The sequence below is a fragment of the Anomaloglossus baeobatrachus genome, chromosome 6, assembly GCF_048569485.1.
Source record: "Anomaloglossus baeobatrachus isolate aAnoBae1 chromosome 6, aAnoBae1.hap1, whole genome shotgun sequence".
Classification (NCBI taxonomy): Eukaryota; Metazoa; Chordata; class Amphibia; order Anura; family Aromobatidae; genus Anomaloglossus; species Anomaloglossus baeobatrachus.
In genome coordinates, this window is record NC_134358.1 from 521,413,885 (window position 1) to 521,431,314 (window position 17,430).

The 17,430-nt window shown below is 43.4% G+C and overlaps 1 protein-coding gene across 1 annotated transcript in view; it reads right to left on the reverse strand.

Moving 5' to 3' along the window:
- ZEB1 (zinc finger E-box binding homeobox 1) overlaps positions 1-17,430 on the reverse strand; it is a 198,753-nt gene that overhangs the window by 43,891 nt on the left and 137,432 nt on the right. Inside the window, exons 3-5 of the mRNA XM_075315503.1 lie at positions 15,095-15,157; positions 4,254-4,415; positions 437-639 (exon numbers count right to left, since the gene is read on the reverse strand). Coding sequence (XP_075171618.1) covers positions 437-639; positions 4,254-4,415; positions 15,095-15,157 — 428 coding nt within the window. The remainder of the gene's footprint in view (positions 1-436; positions 640-4,253; positions 4,416-15,094; positions 15,158-17,430) is intronic.

Sequence of the window (17,430 nt, forward strand, 5' to 3'; positions counted from 1 at the left end):
AGCAAATGGACGGATGGGGTCTTATTAAGCACATCCGAATTTTCTAAATGGTATGCAATTTGCAATAAGTTTTATTGGCATTTTGGACAATTACAAATCCACCCCCCCTAACAAAAAAAAACAAAACAAAAATAAAAACGCTCCAAAATTCCTTTTTCAAAAGAGTTCGCCAAAAAAGTGCATTAATCACCCATCTTCAGAATGGGTTGTAAATATTTAATTTGTGTCCTATTGATAACTAAATGGGGGTCCCATGTATCACCTGAAATGTTGAGTATGCTCAATGTCCCTCCATTCAAAGTCTATGGCACTGATGGAGGCAACAGAGAACGGCTCGCAGTGTGCAGTCCGGTGTGCATACAGCGTACCTGGCGGCACAGAGGTCCAAATTTATAAAGAAAGGTACAACTAAAAATTCAGGTTTCCTATAACGTACCTGGTCTTTTCCCGACTTATGTGAGGTCATGTGACGGTCGAGCTGAGTTCTATAGGCGAATGTATAGCTGCACATAGAACAGCTGAAGTTATCTTCATTCTTCTCATGCCTGTACTTAATGTGTTCCTTCAAGGATGTGTAGCGCTTGTAGCCTCGATCACAGTATGGGCAGGTGAGGAGCTGGGAAAACGCGTCTGGAGTCCCTATAGAAGACATTAAACCAAACATATCAAAGATGCATAAATACAGTGCAATATACGCATGATAGCTGGTCTTTCGAAAACAAATGATCAAATTAAAGAGGTATTTGCAAGATATGGGTGCGCTAGTGTGACGTTGGATCAAAACACAAAAATAAGGAGGTATTGCCAATTACACCATTTATTAAACCATTACTTTCAAGTAATCATGTATGGTCCCAGATTTTGGTATCATATGCCAAACTAATGGGTCTGGTCTGGTTATCCATCATTAAAAGCAAATAGATGGTGAACAATAGGCTGGCGGCCATCTATAAACATCCTTGGAGCCAATATCCAATGCTTTGTAGACATCCATTGTGTATGACCCTATTTTAAAAAGTGGATTTGACACCAGATTTCACAATACAAACTTCACAAATTACCAAATAAAAGGTTCTTGGACCCAATGAGGCTGGTGCGCTTACTCTGAAAAACAACTTCAGAATGGCTGTATAATCTTCAAAAATAAAATAGTACTTTAAAAGAGCCCAGCTACAGCTCAAACATTAACAATGTAATTACACATCCGGTTTGAGATCTATTAAAATATGTATGCAGTTTGTATTGAGACAGATTCCCTTTAAAAGGTAACCTGTCAGGTCCCAAGACGAGAAGCAAGCACCCGGATAACAAGGTTGCGGGAATGGCAAGTGCGCACGCACGGGATCTCAAGGAGCGATGGTGACGTCACTCATGTAAATCCATGGTATCACTCCACAGGAGAGTCATACCACGGAAAACATGCAAACGCCCACGGGGTGATGCGACACCCAGGGGACTAGACCCTCTGATCATTTACATAGGGAATATGTAAGTAATAAAACATTTTTATGCATTCATATTCCACAATATTACAACACAGGGATGGGTAGGAAGGGGTTACAAGGCCACACCTCACCCTGCTTCTAGGTTAGAACACATAAGGGACCTGACAGGTTCCCTTTAAATAAGAGCCAGACAAAAGGATGGCAAAGTGCTTAAAGGGAACAAACCACCAGGTTTTGCACTATAAAATAGAGACAGTGTCATAATGGTGCTAGGATGCAGATAAAACTATACCGCAAGTTGAGAAATCTGAGGCTTGATTGGAGAATAATCCTTGTTCAAACCTTCCGAAATGAAGTAATGTGTGCACAGGCTTGAGCATCCAGGCAGGACCTTACGGTTCGGGTCCTCTGTAATGATTCCTCCTCCTGCCTTGTCTCTTTCTTTATTTAAATTTCACACCGCCATTGCCACTGTTGGCAGCACATTGGTATTGTGACGTTGTCTTCAATAAAATGGTGCCAGAATTAGCGCACGCGCATACTGCAATCTATGGCGCCATTTTACTGAGTACACTATGGACAAGATTATGAGCGGCAGGGCATGCGCTAATGAAAATAAAAATTCTATCTGCTCATGCGCCGCTACCACTCTCATCTGTCTCCACAGAGATCGCGGTATGCGCATACACAGATTCAGGTGCCATTTTATTGAAGACCGTATCAAAATAGCAATACGCATGCGCCACCAACATCTTATCAGCCTCAGATTTCCAACTGCTATATATAAGATTTCCAGTGGCATAAACCCTTGAATTTTGGAAAATATTCATATTTTCCATCTTCCCAATTCACTAGGGACTAGTGTGAGTCACAGATGTTCAGACCCAGTCGACAATTTGGCTCATTGAGTGGCCACACTCTTCACTTTTTTAATCCCAAGATATAAAACTCCAGTAATCTCTGAGAATATCTGAGGGGCAGGGAACCTTTTCTTTCTGATGCTAAGATATTCCGGCAGGTGTAGAATCTGAGAATCTTACATCCTTAAAATTTCATTGTTAACCTGACCTCTAAAATAGCTGGTGACTCGAGAGATGAGAACGGAGGTTAGGTGTTATAACTCTTCCTTCCAGCAATCGCTTTCTCCTCACATGGTGATCATAAGTCATTGTAGTTTTATTACACAGTATTCCTTGCTTCCAGCTGCTACTGAAAATTGCACCTTGTGGCCGAATCTACCAACTCCGGCTCCATTATAATTCATCTGATTTATTTGTATTTCTTTTCATTTTCAAAGAATGATTATTGCCGCTCTTCAAATTTCTGCAGCTTCAGCTCCTTCAAAGGGGTCTTCCCAGTGTGGAGAAAACACAGCCGGTAGGACTTTACTGCTTGAAAAATGTTCACCTGGCCTAACTTGCTTTAAGCTGGCCATAAACCTGGATTTTTAGTGTTGTACACCAGCATATGTTTTTCTTAGAGGATAATAAAGTCTGTGTTGTGACAGTAGTATTAAAGGGGTTGTCCAAGTTATGTGACTACAGGCTTGTAAATCCTCACAGTAAGGATGCTCCGTCGGAGAGACAGGGCAGTCATGTGACCAAGTATGAGATATGCAACCTTCCGACCACATTCCAACTAGACGTGCACATCCTTGCTCAATTCACTTGCATTGAGGGAGCCTGGACACGTCTAGTTGTAATGTGGCCAGGAGTATGTGTGGCGCGCCCCTGAGGCTTCAGTCGCCACAAGGTACTGCACCTCGGCTGAGGTGCGGTATTCATCCCGGGTATGGAGGTCATTGCCGGTAACCACCACAATCCACACAACACACAGTCAGTTCCCTCCCACTGAGACCGAGTTAGGATAGGGCCCCGGGGGTGGCCACAAGGTATGGGACCTCCTGCCCACTAGTTCAGTAACCCGATGGGGTGGAGCATCTTCAAGGAGAAGCAAGGCGACACACACACGCACAGACAGGGAATGAGTGAGGAGTGGAGAGAAGACGGTCGCTGAGGAGAGAGCTGCATCATAGCTCCCTCAGGACCGAGCGCAAACAGCAGGGTGCGGAGCCCTAGGCTGGGTGGGCACTGCACCGAGGGCTCTTATTGCTGGGCTGGTAGTGAAAATATTGCCTTGCCCCAAATACTGGCAACCCATGCAACACTACTGGAAAATGAATGTAGAATGAATGAGAACTTGAGGGACGGTGTCCAACCATGTGGTTTACCTTCATCCCTATGTTTGGAAGGTAAGATAGTAACAAAAAGGAGACAGTTGCACTCTGTGGTGCGAAGATATGTGGAACAATGAATATGGGAATATACACATGCATTACTGCTATGAGAAACATGTAAAACATTGACATAAAAATGGTCATTTGAGTGTGCTATGTGAGCCCAACAGCAAGGCTACCTCTTTTAATCGCCTTGGTGTTGGCTGTTGGGCTCACATAAGACGGTTTGTACCTGTTCACATTAGATAGGTAGGATGTGCTATCAGTCTTTTTCTCAGTAGATAAGATAGTATTATTATGCACTCACTCAATTAGAGGTTTGCAGGAAATCAGATCAGATTCAACCAAAATGTTTTATTACACTACACAAAACAAAAAACGACCACTTAAAAATGTAGGAGTGCAGATATACCATCAATGATCTACTTAGTACTGTCTGGGAAAGCCGCCGATAAATGGAAGAGGAAAAAATCATGTCTTTAATAATGAAAAAAGACCTACACCACCAGCCATTTTTTGGGCATTGTTTAAATATTCTCTCACAAAAGGAGCAGTTTCCACGGCATAATTACCGTTTTCATCATGGCCACTAGCCTCGGGTGTGCCTTGCCTCTGGTCATCCTCGGGAGCTTCCGGATAGATGACAGCCGTATCACCTTGCTGGAGGAACTCTTCCACATTAGGATCATGGTTTTGTTCATTTTCTACATCTGAGTCGCATTCATCATCATGTACTAGAAAGACGGAGATTATTAGGATCTGACAATATAGGAGATTTATTTAGAACATTTGCAGGAAAGGTGCAGAATATGTGGTGTTTTCTAATTTTACATGTCACTATAAATATTTAAAAAAAAAAAAAATTGAATATTTTTGGATTTTTTTTTTAATCATTCATTTTCCTAGATCATGTATCAGAAAATAAAGACACACAACTTTTTTTTTTTAGTATATATATATATATATATATATATATATAAATATATATACACACACACACACACGCATATATATATATATATATATATATATATATATATATATATATATATATATATATATATATATATATATATATATATATATATATATATATATATATATATATATATATATATATATATATATATATATATATATATATATATATATATATATATATATATATATATACACATATATATATATATATACACACATATACACACACACACACCGTATTTTTCGGACCATAAAGCACACTTTTTCTTCCCCCAAATGTTGGGGGAAAGTTGGGGGTGCGTTTTATGGTCTGACTGTGGCTGCGGGGAATGAGGTGCTGCGGTGGAGCGGGTCATCGGGGGCACGAGCAGGCTGTAGCAGCCTGCTGTGACCACGTGTGCCCACTCATTACATATGCACGCCCATCCTCCCGCCCATTTCTCAGCGCAGAAGCTAGCTCTGATAGGTGGGCGGGAGGACGAGCGGGGACGCGCGCATCGTAAAGAGCCGGTCCGCATGATCACCCCTGGCAAATACAGCCTGGAGTGATCATGTGCGGCTGTATTCACTGCTCCCCGCGCGTCATCATCAGCGTGGGGTGCAGTTAATCAGTGCACTCACCCGTCCCAGTGTGTGGAGCCGTCCCCCTGCAGCACGCAATGTCTTCCTGTTTGTGCCGGTCAGCTGATCTGTACTGATCAGCTGATCGGCACAGACAGGAAGACATCGCGATGCTGCAGGGGAACGGCTCCACACACACAGGTCAGTGGCGCAGAGAGGAAGATGATCGGTGCTACAGGGAGTGAGGAAAAGGTAAGTATAAGGCTATGTGCCCACGCTGCGGAAAATGCGCGGATTTTGCCGCGGATTTTCCAGAAATCTGCAGCACAGCTACTCCCCAGCCATTTCTATGGCATTTGGGAAATGCTGTGCCCACGCTGCGGATTTTTCCGCAGCGGAAATCGTGCGGATTTCCGTGCGGAAAAATTTGCAGCATGTCAATTATTGTTGCGGATTTCTCCGCAGGGACCCATATACTTACCTGCCTCACCGGAGTCACTTTCTCCGTCCGGTGTACAGGAGCGCGGTGAATCCAGGTACAGGAAGGAAGAGGTGTGCGGAGCCTGCACGAGCTCCGGTCATGTGACAGCCGGAGCTAGTTCAGGCCCGCCCACCTTCTTCTGCAGACGCTGAGAGAGTGACCCGGCTGCCGGAAAGCGAGGTGCTGCATGATGGAGGTAAGTATGAACTCCCCCGATCACTGCAGCACTTGTTCTGCATTAAGGATGCAGTGCTGAAGCCATGGTATCCTCAATGCAGAATGCCCGCACCATATCCGCACGACATTCCGCAGCATGGAAACAGACAAAAGTTGTGGTGCTGTTTCCTGGGAGCACCTGCGGAATGTCTTGCGGATATATCCGCAGGACACTGTCCCTGTGGGCACATAGCCTAAACGTTTATTTTTTTTTCTCTGTGCTATAGGATACAGGCCATATACCAGGATGGTGTATGAGCACGATGGGGGCATATAGCAGGATGGAGGAGTACATGAGCAGGATGGATGGGGGGGTATATGAACAGGATGGGGGTATATGAGCAGGATGGGGGTATATGAGCAGGATGGGGGTATTTGAACAGGATGTTTGGGGGAATATCAATAGGATGGGGGTATATGAACAGGATGGGAGTATATGAGCATACACAAGGTAGGAGGATCATTACAAGGATGGGGTACCTTAGTAGAGAATTTGGGGACATTACCCCCATAACCGTGTCAGCAGCAGATCCTCGCCCCATAACAGTGTGTCATGACATTTCTTTGCTTAAAGTTTTATTTTCCTATTTTCCTCCTCTAAAACCAGGGTGCGTCTTATAAGTCCGGTGCGTCTTACAGCCCGAAAAATACGGTGTATATTATATATATAATAAATATAAATATATATATATATACACACACACACACACACACACGCACACATACATACATACATATACACTATACACACACACATAGATGTGAAAAAGGCTCACTATTAACCGAAACGCGTATTTTACGCCTGAATGATATGATGGAATAAAGCATAAAAATATTCCAGAAGATTTGGAGTGCCGGACCTTTGTATTAATTACACATACATACATACATACATACATACATACATAAAAAATCATGAACCATACAGATAAAAGATATACGGTGTTTTATGTGAAAGTAACAGAGCGCTATAACTTGATATACTGATATAACTATTAGCATTTACTGTGCACTGTAAAATAATAATTACAGTTACAATGACTGCATGAACGCTATCAGTTAAAGAAAAAAATATTCATGGAATTTTTTAAAATCTATTTTTTAACACAGCCACAAAACAAAAAACAAAAACGTGTGCACAGAAATCCAGGCTGTAAAGACAGTGTGACCCAGAACAGTATTGCAGTGAAAAGGTAGATAACACAGGATCTGCCATTGACAATAGGTGACAGGCACAGCTCACCTGCCCCCCCCTCCATGCACAGTGACCATTACACAGGTCACAGAGCATGTTCATGAAACTCAAATAGAAAGTCAATGACCATTTCCAGTAAATGGTTAAGACTTTGGCACACAATTAGAAAAATGAAAAAGGAGTCGTATCTTCGTGAAGTTGCATTTAATGAACTCAATGGCACATATACAAACGTGTCACTGTACTCAGAGGCATGTATAAAGACGTTATCCAACGTTTCGGCCTAAGGCTATGTGCGCACTAGAAATGTGAATTTTCTCAAGAAAATTTCTTGAGAAACTTCTGGGAGTGGAAGATTTCCGCACCTGCGGAAAAATCCGCGGCAAAAACGCATGCGGATTTGCCGCGGATTTACCGCAGGTTTGTCCCTGCAATAAATAATAAAGATAATCGATAGACAGATAATGGATAGAGGGAAAGATGGATAGATGAATAGATAGATAGATAGAGGGATAGATAGATAGATTAATAGATGAATAGATAGATAGATAGAGGGATAGATGGATAGATGAATAGATAGATAGAGGGATAGATAGATGAATAGATGAATAGATAGATAGATAGAGGGATAGATGGATAGATGAATAGATAGATAGATAGAGGGATAGATAGATGAATAGATAGATAGATAGATGAATAGATAGATAGAGGGATAGATAGATAGATAGATAGATAGATGAGAAAAACCTATATAATGTTCCACCTCCCTGCATTTTCTAAGCTGGCACCCTTTAGTGACTTTCATGTGGCACTAAAGGGTGCTTAGCCTTGTATTTAGCCATAAAATAAATAAATAATTAAAAAAAAACAACGTGAGGTCCCCCCATTTTTTGTAGCCAGCTAGGGTAAAGCAGACGGCTGCAGCCTGCAGACCACCGCTGGCAGCTTCACCTTGGCTGATAATCCAAAACAGTGGGCACCCCACGCTGTTATTTTAAATTATATAAATAATTTAAAACAAAAAACGTGCGGTCCCCCCCATATTGGATCACCAGCCAAGGTAAAGCGGACAGCTGGGGTCTGATATTCTCAGACTAGGGAGGTCCACTATTATTGGACACTCCCCAGCCTAAAACTAGCAGGCCGCAGCCGCCCCAGAAGTGGCGCATCCATTAGACGTGCCAATCCTGGCGCTTTGCCCCAGCTCATCCCGCGCCCTGGTGCGTTGGCAAACGGGGTAATATATGGGGTTGATGCCAGATGTGTAATGTCACCTGGCATCAAGCCCTGGGGTTGGTGAGGTCAGGCGTCTATCAGATACCCGACATCACCAACCCAGTCAGTAGTAATTAAAAAATAGACAACAAAAAAAGTTTTATTTGAAAAAACACTCCCCACATAGCCTCTTTAACCAATTTATTGAAAAGAACAATCAATCCACGTCCGGCGTAATCCAATAGGGGGGGGGTCCCACGGCGATCCATACCATAGTCGCTGTCCCAGTCAATGAAGAACAGAATGTTCCCCATTGGCTGGGAGAGCTGTGCAGTGACCTGAGCTAACATCAATAGGTCAGCCCAGGTCACTGCAGGGGATGCCGAGCGCTGCCATCAGGAGCATAGATAAGATCATTACCTTCTGTGATCATCTCCTGTACTGCTGACGTCAGCGCTGTCACTGACTGCGTTGTCAGAAGTATCGCGAGAGCCCGTGACGTCACCGCTAGTGACAGTCTCGGGCCGCTCGTGAGACGGGCATAGACAGCGCTGACGTCAGGAGGCAGGAGATCGTCACAGCAGGTAATGATCTCACCTCCTGACAGCAGCGATCGTCATCCCCGCGGCTCCCAGCACAGCAGGATGTCAGTGTCTGCCTGCGCTGCCGCGTGACAGGCTGCTGACACTGCGGGCAGACACTGACACCCTGCAGTGCAGGCAGCCGCGAGGCCGGAGCAGGACACAGACTGGCACCTGGAGGTCGCACGGAAGTGCTTCTGTGCGGCGTCCAGGGAGTGTGACGTCTGCTCCGCTTCCTCTTCCTGGCATAATGACATCGCTTCCTGCAAAACTGCAGGCAGCGATGAGCATTCCCGCAGGTAATTCGCGGCTATTCCGGGGGTATACCGCACATCATTGCTACCTGCGGAATACCCCCGGAATACCCCCGGTACCTGCGGAAATTAATGGACATGCACATTTTCTCAAGAAAGTTTCTCGAGAAAATTTTCTCAAGAAATTTTCTTGAGAAAAATCCGCACAGTGCGCACAGCTATTTTTTTTTCTCATTGAATTTCATGGGAAATGTCTGCACAAAGATTGCAGACATTTCTCAAGAAATTTCCGGGGCAAATCCGCGGGTAAATCCGCAGGTAAAAAGCTCTAGTGCGCACATAGCCTTAGGCTTGCTTCACACTTGCGTTGAACGGTATCCGTTGCATTGCGTTGTGTGACGGATGCAACGGATGTGTTGCATATAGTGGCACAACGGATGCAACGGATGCTGCAAAACAACGGAATCATTTTTTTTTTCTTTTACAGTTTACCGGCGGCAGACTATTGTGAACGATCAGCTGATCGCTCCCCGTAGCCGGCCGCCGGGTGGTCAGCTGATCGCTCCCCGTAGCCGGCCGCCGGGTGATCAGCTGATCGCTCACAGCAGCCGGCCGCCGGGTGATCAGCTGATCGCTCACAGCCGCCGGCCGCCGGGTGATCAGCTGATCGCTCACAGCCGCCGGCCGCCGGGTGATCAGCTGATCGCTCACAGCCGCCGGCCGCCGGGTGATCAGCTGATCGCTCACAGCAGCCGGCCGATCAGCTGATCGCTCACAGCAGCCGGCCGCCGGGTGATCAGCTGATCGCTCATAGCAGCCGGCCGCCGGGTGATCAGCTGATCGCTCCCCGTAGCCGGCCGCTGGGTGATCAGCTGATCGCTCGGCTGCCGAGAATGTGTGCGGGGGGCGGAGTGAGGAGTGGGTGGAGCCGAGCGGGGCCATGGCGCTGAGGACAGGTGTGTGTGTGTGTGTGTGTACATACATGCGGAGTGGAGTGCGGGAGGGGGCGGAGCCAAGCGGGGAAGTGTCGGGCTCCCTGCACACGTAGCGAGGGTAAATATCGTCAAAAGCACTTTGCTTGGTTACCCGATATTTATCTTGGTTACGGGTGCAGGGAGCCAGAGAGAGCATGCGCAGTGAAATCCAACGGATTGCGCTGCTCAAAAAAATGTTACATGCTGCGTTCCTCCCGCCCGGCGCAGCGTCAAAATAACGACGCTGCGTCATCCAGGGGATGCAACGCTGACACTTGCGTTACAGTGCGTCGTCCATACAAGTCTATGGAGAATAGCGCAGTGCGTTAACGAACTGCGCTATTCTCGATAGTGACGGACTCCGCTGAAGGCAAGTGTGAAAGTAGCCTTACTCTGGGCCTTTACCAAGGAAATTTTATCTAGATGGTGCAACTGAAGAGACAATATTCTCACGGTTATAGAATAATTTTGTCAGAAATGCCTAGGATCTGAGCAGAGTAGGATACCCAAAATCGTAGTTAATGATGACACCAATAGATAAAATTACCTTGATAAAGGCCCAGAGTGAGGTCGAAACGTTGGATAACGTCTGTATATATGCCACTGAGCTCATTAAATGCAACGTCACAAAGAATACGACTCCTTTTACAATTTTTTTTAATTGTGTGCCAAGGTCTTAACCATTTACTGACTGCCTTGTTTTGACCTCTAAGTACACCTGAAGAGGTAGAGCCAGACTATTCTTTCATTTATGACCATTTCCAGTCTACACTACAGGCTGCAAGGACAGATATGGCTGCTGCAAATGTTTCCTCTGCTGTTAAAAAGGAAGGCATGGCCACCCCATAATCAACTGCAGAAAAAAAAAAATGTTTCTACATAACAAAAATAAACCCCAAACTTTTGGTTTTGCTCCTATTTTTCATTATCTCAAAAAATTAGAATATTATATAAGACCAAGTGAAAAAAATTGTTCTAAACTCAGAAATGTTGGCACCTACTGAAAAGTCTGTACAGTAAATGCCTCAATACTTCGTCAGGGCTCCTTTTGCCTGAATTACTGCATCAACGCGGCATAGCATGGAGGCGTTCAGCCTGCAGCACTGCTGAGGTGTTATAAAAGCCCAGGTTGCTTTGATAGCAGCCTTCACCTCATCTGCATTGTTGGGTCTGGGGTCTCTCATATTTTGCGTGACATAATCCATAGCTTCTCTATGGGGTTTAGGTCAGGCGAGTTTGCTGACCAATCAAGCACAGTGATACTGTGGTAATTAAACCACGTATTGGTACTTTTGGCAGTGTGGACAGGTACCAAGTCCTGATGGAAAATGAAAATTTCCATCTCCAAAAGGCCTGTCAGCAGAGGGAAGCATGAAGTGCTGTAAAATTTCCTGGTAGATGTCTGCGCTGACTTTGGTTTTGATAAAACACAGTGGACCTACAGTATACCAGCAGATGACATGGCTTCCAAAACCATCAATGATTGTGGAAACTTCACACTAGACCTCAGCAGCTTGGATTGTGGCCTCTCCACTCTTCCTCCAGACTCTGGGACCGCGATTTCCAAATGAAATGCAAAATTTACTTTCATCTGAAAACAACACCTTGAACCACTGAGCACAGTCCAGTTGTTTTTCTCCTTGACCCAGGTAAGACGCTTCTGGCATTGTCTATTGGTCACAAGTGGCTTGACACAAGGAATGCAACACTTGTAGCCCATGTCCTGGATACGTCTGTGTGTGGTGGCTCTTGAAGCACTGACTCCAGCAGCGTCCACTCCTTGTGAATCTCCACCAAATTTTTGAATGGCCTTTTCTTAACAATCCTATCAAGGCTGTGGTTATCCCCGTTGCTTGTGCACCTTTTTCTACCCCACTTTCCTTCCACTCAACTCTCCATTAATATTCTTGGATACAGCACTCTGAACAGCCAGCTTCTTTACAATGACCTTTCGTGGCTTACCCTCCTTGTGGAGTGTGTCAATGACTGCCTTCTGGACATTTGTCAAGCCAGCAGACTTCCCCATTATTGTGTAGCCTACTGAACCAGACTAAGGGACCATTTCAAATGCTTAGGAAGCCTTTGCAGGTGTTTTGTGGTAATTATTCTAATTTTCTGAGATAATGACTTTTGGGTTTTCATTGGTTGTAAGCCATAATCATCAACATTAACAGAAATAAACACTAAATATATCCCTCTGTGTGTAATGACTCTATATAATATTTGCGTTCCTCTTTTTGTATTGAAATACTGAAATAAAATTAACTTTTTGATGATATTCTAATTTATTGAGATCCACTTGTAACTTCCAAAAAAACAGAGGGGGCTAAAAATGGAAAAAAAAAAAAGATGTGAACAGATGATATTCTATAGGTTTGTGTGCAGGTATTCTATAATAATATACATTATGCTGCCAAACCAGTGAATTATTTGGATAGAGCTAGATTTATGACAGAAGCGATCACTGATAAATCAGTAACACTCGCTGTGCTTTCCAGAAATGGTGACTATAAACTGGGAAACCTCATTAAATCTAGGAGTGTCTGACAAGACCGCCATATGTGCGAGCACAAGGATTCCAGCCCTGTCCCATCATGTTAATAAAGAAATGTCAAGGCATGACCCTCACTGACAGTGCATGTATAATGAGCGTGGGGGGTGGCTAGAGGTCTAATTATTAATAAGATCAGAATAAATGTTATGCCAGATCTTCTAATAACAAATATAGTAACCAAAAGACAGATAAAATTTTTGTGAGACTTAAAAAAAAACAAAAAAAACAAAACAAATAAAAAAAAATACCCCCCCCCCCCAAAAAAAAACCCCCAAACAAACAAAAGAACAACAACAAAAACACTAAATGGAACCAGGAGAGTTTTCCAATAGCAGCCGATCCACTCACTGATTTTTACCATTGGCTTGATTGGTTGCGCTAGGGGGTTTTCTTTGTACTATTTGTTTTCCCCTCAAAACTTCCAAAAGGGATTTAGAGTCAAAGGGATATTCCAGTTAAAACCCATCCACAGGATAGGGGACGGCTGCTACACAATTAGGGGATCCAAAAAACTCTGGTCAATTACATTGATTGTAAATGAGACTGGCAACTGTACAATTTCTACTCCATTTAAACAGGGGGCATGGGACACCTATTTACACAATCTGCGAGGGTCCCAGCAGTTGAAAGCCAGCAATGTAGCAGTTAATCGGTAATCCATCAGTAAGAATAAACCTTTTCCACCTCAACCTGCAGATCTGGGAATGTAGGTCTTATTGACACCTTTATATATATTATTTTTTTTTCACATTGACACCTTTAGATTTTTTATCTGTTGCTGCATTCCATGGAAATCAGCATTACGTGCTCTGGGCATCACAAAGCACTTCATAAGCCTCTTCCTCTAGAGATAATTTCCCTGCCTTGCACCAGCCTCTGTAGCGCGACTGATAGCTCATGGTCTTATTTCCTTGCCTGGCTCCTTGTTTTAGGCCAGGAAACATCAGGCAGCAGAGGCTTGGGAAGTGCTCTGTCACACCCAGAGAACTTAACGGCTCATTTGCATGTGAAATGGTAAATTTCTCGGTAATGCAGCAACAGATCAAAAAATATAAAAAAAGAGGTATGGATGGATCCCGCATGCCTATGGGTGCGGTTTAAAAGGGAGGGGGGAGGGAGTTGATATTTATGACAGAAAAGGTTAAAGCTAACCATACACATTAGATTAGGGTTGGCCGTCCCCAATAATTTTGGCAGGATTGCCAAGACATTATGAGGTATAATAAGACCGTTCAGCAATTCCAAATGTCTGCCATTAGAATAAAAGGGCTGTGAATGTTGAATTTCAACATCAATCACCTGTTCCCCATGAAATAAAAATGAATGATGGACTGAGGTAAGAATATCCAATACTGAAACTCCATCTTTTTCCTATCACGGTCTACTAACGACGGACGCGATATTCATTTGAAAACAATTGCTAAAAGGTCAATCATGCGGTGATAGTTGGAAGATGTAATCAGAAATAGAAAAAGGAAGAAAAAAGAAAATCCCACATACACTCCGTATGGTAGTCAGCCTTTTCCTTTACAACCAGTCCTAAAAATTGTATGGGGCTATATCACAGGACCCAAAGAGGCCCGTGGGACTCTACTGTTCTTTACATATGGCAACCGATAAGACGGGACAACGGCAAGACTCTAAACATGAGGAACGAAGCCGCGTACTCTTACCCCATATAGTATTTAAACCAACAAGAGTGCATATGAATCCATCATTACACCCCCTAAAATATAAGGCCTTTTTCACCTACATTCACTGGTCCCATCAGGGCATCCGTCTGTACCCCCCTCCCCTTCCATGCCAAATGTGTTTCGGACGCATACGCCGACGGGGCCATTGACTGTAATGGAGCAGACTGAGTCAGTGTGTGCTCTGTCTTGCACTGTTTTCGGGCGTATACGTTTACTGCAGGCAGACACCCGAACGACGCAGTTTACGGTCGGGAGCCCACCTGCAGAAAACGTATACGCCTGAAAATGGTGCAAGACAGAGAACACACTGACTCCGTCTGCTCCATTATAGTCAATGGTCCCGTTGGCGTATGCGTCCGAAACACGTTTTGTAAGGGGGGGGGGGGTCGTACGAATTCCCCGACGGGATCAGTGAACATAGATGAAAACGCAATGTGAAAGCGGCCTTGCAGACAGACTGAAGCAGAGCACTACCTCTGGTCCTTGCAGCTCGTAATGTTCAAAGGAGTGCAGGGGACTTCAGAGGTGAGGAAGGGAGAATAAAGCCGAAAAAAAGAGGGCACCTAGGAGGCTCAATGGTCAATGGGCCTTCAAAGAGGTCTCCACTTTCCCAAGAGGTCTGATTTCACACATATACAAGATCCCATATAAGTCATGGATAGAACCACAATGAGAAGATCATAGTCAAATGGAAAATCACCAAGTACCTGCACATCCTAAATCGTCCAGTTCAGCTTCAGGCCCCAGGATTTCATTTCCATCTGTACCATCTGTAAAATAGAAAAGAAATAAAAATTATTAAAAAAAAATAAATGGAATGTGTAACATACATTTTTAGATGCATCAAAGCAAGAATGCTCTAGAAAGAGTAGAGATGGGTGAACCCGCAGATATTCAAGTTTGGCGGGTCCAGCCGGATTTAGAGAAACAGAAAAAAAAAAATTGAACTCAAACATCTGCCTGGATGCCGAACCCATGTAAGTCTATGGGAACCCGAAAATTGTGCTGTAAAATGGTGGTAGAAAGGGTTAGGAGGATTAGAGCAGCAGAGTCTTCCACGAGGCTGTAGCACTACTTCCGAATCTGCTCATTAACCCTCAAACATATTCACTGCTTCCCCCACCCATTGTCAGTCCTGGCGTGTGATTGGTTGCAGTCAGTCTGTGTGACAGAGTCGCATTGGTTGGAATCACATGCTGTCTTCGTCCCTATATAGTGTAAAAATAAATTGTCGCAGGGCCCCCTATATTATGATAGCCAGTACAGATAAAGCATACGGCTACAGGCTGCAGCCCCCAGCTGTGCGCTTATCTTGGCTGTGTTCCCGATAAATGCTGCCTACAGATTGGGCAGCATATAACAACTGTAAGGTTCGCTTTAACACTTCACTCCCAACGCTCTCAGATTATATCCCATGTTTTGAGGCATTTGTTGCCTTTTATTGTCCAGTATTATTTAAAACTGCACATGCCGTTTGCTGAATTTTATGCTACTTTTTTGTTTTTGAATATTTGCACAAAAAAAAAAAAAATATTATAAGAAACAGCACCAAAAAGGTAACACAAGCTCTTAAAAAGTAACAACTGCACAAGAATAAAAAAAAAAAAAAATCAAAAAACTGTTGCAAATGAATAATTAGGCTAAAAAGTCTGGAAAACCAAAACCACACACAATTTTGAACAAGAGAGAAAAAAACAAACAAGAAAAACAAATAATTTGACTTAATGGGGGCGTCTGGTCTTCTATTCCCAGTATACAGTCACTAAGACTGCAGGTTTCTGAATTCTTACAGTGCGCCCACGACACACTGTTAGGATCCATCGATGTTGCCGGTCATGTGACTGCAAGTATGCGATTTGCATTCATGCGGTAACATGTTGACTAGGCGTTTGTCCTTTGTCAGTACACCTGAATTGAGCAAAGCAGAGCACATCTAGTCGGGATAGGAAAATGGTGTACTTGAGGTCACGTGACTGCCTGATCTCACCGGCAACACCGGAGAATCCTGACAGTGGTGTACATACTGATGATTCAGAAGTCTGCAGTCACTAAGTGATAGACTTGAAGACCAGTCAGAAAGTTAAAAAAAAAAAAAAAAAAAAAAAAATAAAAAAAAATATATATAAATATAAAATAAATAAATTAGGAAAAAACATAAGTCCTTATTCACTATTAGAGCCATTTTTTACTCCAAAAAAATCTCTAAGAAAATGATGATGATGATATTATTATTATTATTATTATTATTATTAATAATAATAATAAAAATATTATTATTCTTCACTATTAGAGCTTTTTTTGGACTAAAAAATGGCTCTAAGAAAATGATAATAAAAAATTATTATTTATTATTATTATTCATTATTAGAGCCATTTTTTTACTCCAAAAAAATCTCTATGAAAATGATGAGTTGGGTTCTTAGTTACTGAAATATAGCCGTATCTTTTCTGGTCAGAGGTCACAGACAAGCGTCCTGGCACGCAGTCAAAGCTCAGAACACAGATTTAGAAGCAGCTAAAAATAAAGCATTTACATATTTGATACAACTATTTAAATGCAATCACATTTTCTACATGACCTCTGATATGCAGGGGCAGAGGCAACCATCCGCCATGGGAAAAGGTCTCTAGTGATAAATAGCTTGTTATTCCCCTGTGCTAATAGTAAACCAGACCTAATATAGCCCTGCAGTAAGGCAGCCGTCCCCTCTGCTCCCCCAACAGCCGTGCCCACTATGGTCATTTCCATAAAAAGTTTATTAAAACAAAAAAAGTTTTTCCAGTAATCTTGGCAAATAAAATAAAGCCCAGAACTACTGTAATTGCAGATTAATCAATTTTTTTCCATTAGAACTCGGCCACTCCAATACATTTAGGGCAAGTGCCCACAATCCGAAGATCCTGCATCCTGGACGCGGCTGGTCCTGACTTGCAGGGCCGTGAGTCTCCTCTAAAGTAGACCGCAGCTGCCCGTGCCCACGATTTGGGCTCAGGCAGCTGCAGTCTGTTGGTTGTGTTCTCCCTCTCCGAAGCAAAGAATTGA